Here is a 5464-nt window from a genome sequence, read left to right on the forward strand (position 1 = left end):
GCCTTTCCTAGTTTTGATATCTTTCTCCCATATGTTTTTTGTTTAGCTAGGTTTCCCAGAAATCCACCTGTACTGCCCCATCTCTTATTTACTTACCAAGTAAAATAACATTTTCTCTGGTAAGTCCATATGTGGTACCAAACAAGTGTTTAACAAATATATAATCCTATTTCCTTTACACTATGTAATTAATACGGGCAATTATTTACGCCCCCATTACAACGCACGGGCAGTTATCTAGTCCTAATTTAACTTATCATATGGTTAGCTACAATATAATACAAGGTATATATAACTTAACTATAGTTACAATAAGCACATACAACAAAATGTGCCTAAAGAGTTGCAGAAAACAATATAATATTATATATCCTGATTCCCATGACAAGGTGATAAATATAAATGGAAATATCGGTTAACTACATGCAGTATAATTTGGAGACCAAAAGACCAAGGCGGACAACGGCGGAGGATTTTCAGATAGAAAAAACAAGTTTTTACTAAGTACAAGTTGATGTTTAATTGTTTAGTGAGAACAGACAGTGACAAGAGCTGCTATGGAATAGATAACCCCACTCGACAACACTAGCACCACAAGTGGTTATGAAGCCCAATGATTCACATTTCTTAAAGGGTCTCATGCAGGTCGAGGAGTTCTTCAAAAGAGGTGCTTTCACTGTTGGGAGTGGCACCAACACGCATTTGTCTTTTTTTTAAATGGATCAGCACGCATTTGTCGAGGATCCATGGCTGGGTGAACGGTTGGGAGTGGCAGCAACATGTATTTGTGGAAGAGAACGGTTTTTTAGAACCCGGGTGCCTAGGCACCCTCTTATCTCTACCATCCGTCCAGAATCTGGTGCATAAAGATCTGTGCCATACACTGTAGCATACAATCCATTAGCAGGTCTAGTGTTCCATTAACCGCGGGAGTATCGACAAATTTCAAGCTAAACTGGGGCCTAGTCTAGCCCTGTTCCTCCTGGCCTGATTACACCTACCAAAAAAAGATGGAATCTTGTGTCTGGTCTTGGTTGCACTGTTCATCTGACAGGAATCTTTTTTTGAAGATAATGTAGCAAACTTGTGTGATGCAACTGTAAACATGGATTGGACGCACTATCTTTTAAAAACAATTCTTTGACCTAGCGTTTGAGCGGCAAATAAAAGGAATATGACACCTTGCGGCCAACTCTCACTGCACATGAGTTGTCCTTTCACTGATATGCACCGCATGCATATAAAGAAATAGACAGCAGCAGGACCTGACCTCCGTGCCAGGGCTACCACGACGCAGTCCGTGACATGCAGCCGCACCTACCTGTCTCCGGCAGCCTAGGACTGGCCCTGTTCTACTCTGTAAAACGAATGCTTAATTAACATGCAGAGGCAAATGACCTGCTACTGTCCAGTCCTTCGCACGAATCTTTAAGGCACTGGACCCGTCGGATAACAGGGTGCCGGGGCACCCGGGTGCTGTCGCACCTTTCCGATTTGTGGAAAGATTCCTGGGTGGTGATTGTCCAGTTGCAGATTATACGGTGTGCTGGTCAATGACAAGTGGGTGTCTAGGCTCCATTTGGTTCGATGTTTAAGGTTCGGAGATCTAACTCATGGGCTTAGTCAAATCTTTGTATGCTGACATGCCAAATTATAACCATCAATTTCCATAGGAAAGAATGGAAACTCAAGCTTCCTATGAAGATCAAGACCTTTATTTGGTACTCCTTCCATTCTCTTATACAGGGCCATTACAAATACTAAGGTAAAATTTAATAACTGCTTTGCAAGTCAACTTTTCTTTTCGTTAGCCGGAATCATTAATACACCCGCATGCATGCAAGGAGGAAATGATAAGGAAGTAGCACAGTGTCATTATGACTACATGCATGCAAGTGTTAAACAAATTGATAGTACGAGGAAACTTCATTAATTTTAATGCCTCAATTACTGTTAGTGGCCTTGTATAGATGCAAAATGTATTTTTCATAGTGGTCTTGTATAAGAGAATGAAGGGAGTGCCTTCATTTTAGAATTATTTTAACAAATATTAATTTTACTAAACATATCTAGTGCGGCAAAAATAACGATGCTATTGCAATGCAAATGAAACAATTCAGCATTTCCCCCTATTGCCCCTCTGCACGGCTTCTATGGCAAACTGTGAGCGTGCCTTTTAATATTTTCCCAAAAACTAGTTCTCCATCCATTCGACAACGTAGTCCATATATATATAACAAGACACAATTTCATGTTTTATATATTTGGTATTGTAGATATAAATAATTTTCTCTATACACTTGGTAATAGTTTGTAAAGTTAATTTTTCCAGAAAATCTATATGCACTACATTATGGAACGAAGGGGGTGAATATGTTTGATTGGTTAACAAAGACAAGTAGATAAGTGAAAGCTCAAATATGTTTGGTCATTCTTTATGTTAGTCTATATGGAATTGTCGCAATGATATTGTCTTCAATAATAGTGTTCCCAATTTCTGTAAGGTTCATATGACTAGGCATTGGATCCGTACATGATGCTCATTGCAAAATGAGTGGAGGCGCAATAATTTCTAGTCTATAGGTGCTACCACTTGGAGGTGGTAACATGGTCTTTGTTTAACAAATTCAAATGGTGATCTAGCAGTTGGGTTAGTGATGCATAAGTGTGGCATGTGATCACTATTGTGATTCTTCTATCCTTGTAGACGAACTTTTATCTCTCTTATTTTGAATAGTGTGATGACTTTTCAATCAGAAAGAAGAGACGAAGGGAGCTAGAGCTCTTCTCAGCGATTAGCGACTCTGGGCCATCGGATCGTTTTCTTGATGCAATTTTTTTGCAACTAATATCTTAAGAGTGTTACTTACCTGCATTTTTTTCAATGAATGACAAGCATGGTGCTTCGGTAAAACAAACTAAGTAGTCTAAAAAGACAACCTGTTTTGTTATTTCTTCACAAAAAAGTTGCACGTAGGTAGAACGCTGAAACATGTTTGTTTCCAAAAAAATGATTTTTTTTCTACTTCATTTTTTTCTCCGAATTTTACAGTTCAACAGGGTGCATCTGCACTCGGGAGCACAAATAAGTTTTCGCTATTAGGTTGGTGAAGACAATATATTTGGGTTAAAGCCTTGTCGTAATCAAGTAATGTACACGCGTAATTATCTCGACGAAGAGAGAACTATTCCGTGCATATCACAAACACATGACATTTTGCACATTTACATGGTGTTCAAGATACCGGGTGGTAGGTCTAGTTAGCAATGATATTGATGCAAGGTCTTCAAAATGACCATTATTCTTTGTAATATATGTGTTAAAACCAAGAAAATTATAAATTCGTAGTACATAATATCAGAAAAACCATACGTATGATTTCAGTTTTCAAGTCAATATATTTATAACAATATTTATATTCAAAGTTTCATATTGTTGACTAAAATCTTGTCTAAAATTTCAGTTATATGACATAGAGGGAGTAGGTAGTGGTTAGGATGTGCCCCCATAGTGTTACATCGCTTGTCTGTAAGAGGTGTGATCTACGATTTTTGCTGTAGCTGATGGGTGCGAACGAAGAGACATAATGTGATTTCTTATTATTCCACAGTTACATGAGTACAAAATGCAAAGGTAACTTACCAACAATATCATTGCTATGATATAAATGCATGCCATATGTATGTACACACTCACAAATATTAATGGGTGCGTATAGAATACTCTTAAACAAGAAAATTTTGTATTTTGTAACATTGGGCAGATGACATGGCCATGTATTATATATAACATTACACTATATGCTCCAAGAAGGAAATTATTTTTTTTCCGTCATGACATAGCTGGAGAGAAATGTTTAGTGACACCATGGAGTCTGAAGCATGTTTTATAGAGAACAACATGTCAACGGCTTATTGTCAACACAACCAGAACGGAAGAGTGAGAAAAACACGGGTCCATGAAATCGGAAGCATATTTGGATATAATTTTTGGAATACCATGGTATATGAAGAAACTATGGTGTTAAATACTTTGAGGCATTTGGTTCTAATAAACAATGCAGGTTTAGAAACTATGGCATTGTACATATTATAATGTTCTTAATTAGAACTATACTCCCAACTTTTTTTTTGAAACCTACAATTAAATGAGAAAGTCTTATGTGTATTATCCGCAAGAATCAGTCGCCTTGTTTACATGGGTGTGGTCTATTTTCATGCCATTTAGATCGTCTACATCTGAACATCTTGCAAACACAAGCACGTTTGGTGGATAAATTGTACATTGAATTAAGAATTAAGATGCTAAGTGATATGTATTTTAAGAGCAACCTATAAGTACAATAGCCCATGGGTTTGATGCCTTGATATGCTAGAGGTAAAACATAAATAAAACATTGTTTATTTGTATGTGTACTAATATAAAAAGAGTGACTTGACGAGATCCAACACATCTCACCCGTTCAACCACGTCTAACCAATGGTCTACATCGTTTTGATGTTTAGCTTTAAACATGTTTAGCACACTTTCCTAATTAATATCGTACCTAATATAAACACCAGCGTTAACCAATCAATTATATCCTACCTGATATCAGTGTGCAATTTTATGTCTTGCCTAATATTAACATGCAATACATTTAATATGTTTTTAATACTTTTAACGTGCATTCCATTGCACACACAAAATAACAAGTTGACTTAAACAAAGTAGAAGGTGCATGATTTTTTCTAAAAGTGATTTGAAAACACTTGCAACGACTATGATGTTTTGCATTCTTTTTGTTGTCACATCATATTATTTCTAATTGTGCTACGATGTTTTGCATTGACTTATATTATTTATGACAACTAAATGAATTACTATATGCATGTGTTGATTCAAGCCTTTATGAATGTAGCCACAATACCATTTTAGTATCTGAGAAGCAAATACAAATTGGGTACCTAGCAGAAGATTGATGAAATTCTAAGTTTGACATCATGTATGTCTCACCAAAGTGGATTTTATTGTTTCAATGGGCAGTGAAATATTTCCATCATTGGTGAGGTAGCTAGCTGTGGAAACTTTGCTAAAATTGAAACATCGTGACTCTAGTATTGAGTAGACATTTTGTGCATATGTATGTCTATGATTTACCCCCTCTATCCCATAATATAATACGTTTTTACAAGCTAACATAGCTTGCAAAAATGTCTTATACTGTGGGACGGAGGGAGTAATTACCATTTCTGCGAGATCACATTGATATTATGTGTAACCAAATAAAATAGAGTTTACGCAATTTATTATATTTTGTTTGCTCATATTATGTTTATGCAAGCATAAATTGGTTGCAAGAATAAGTTAGTATAATTGTAGTGGTTGTCTGCTTCTATATATACTCTATCTTCGAATGTGAGCATGGTTAGAATATGTCTTAAAATATAGGTGATTAGGTAAATGTTTCATAGATCCCCTTGT

General features: G+C 36.3%; 1 protein-coding gene across 1 annotated transcript in view; it reads right to left on the reverse strand.

Moving 5' to 3' along the window:
* The window catches only part of LOC119320786 (wall-associated receptor kinase 5-like), a 13210-nt gene that overhangs the window by 4217 nt on the left and 3529 nt on the right, over positions 1–5464 (reverse strand). The window contains exon 3 of the mRNA XM_037594732.1: positions 1085–1119. Within this exon, the coding sequence (XP_037450629.1) occupies positions 1085–1119 (35 nt within the window). The remainder of the gene's footprint in view (positions 1–1084; positions 1120–5464) is intronic.

The sequence above is a fragment of the Triticum dicoccoides genome, chromosome 6B (genome assembly GCF_002162155.2).
Source record: "Triticum dicoccoides isolate Atlit2015 ecotype Zavitan chromosome 6B, WEW_v2.0, whole genome shotgun sequence".
Lineage (NCBI taxonomy): Eukaryota > Viridiplantae > Streptophyta > Magnoliopsida > Poales > Poaceae > Triticum > Triticum dicoccoides.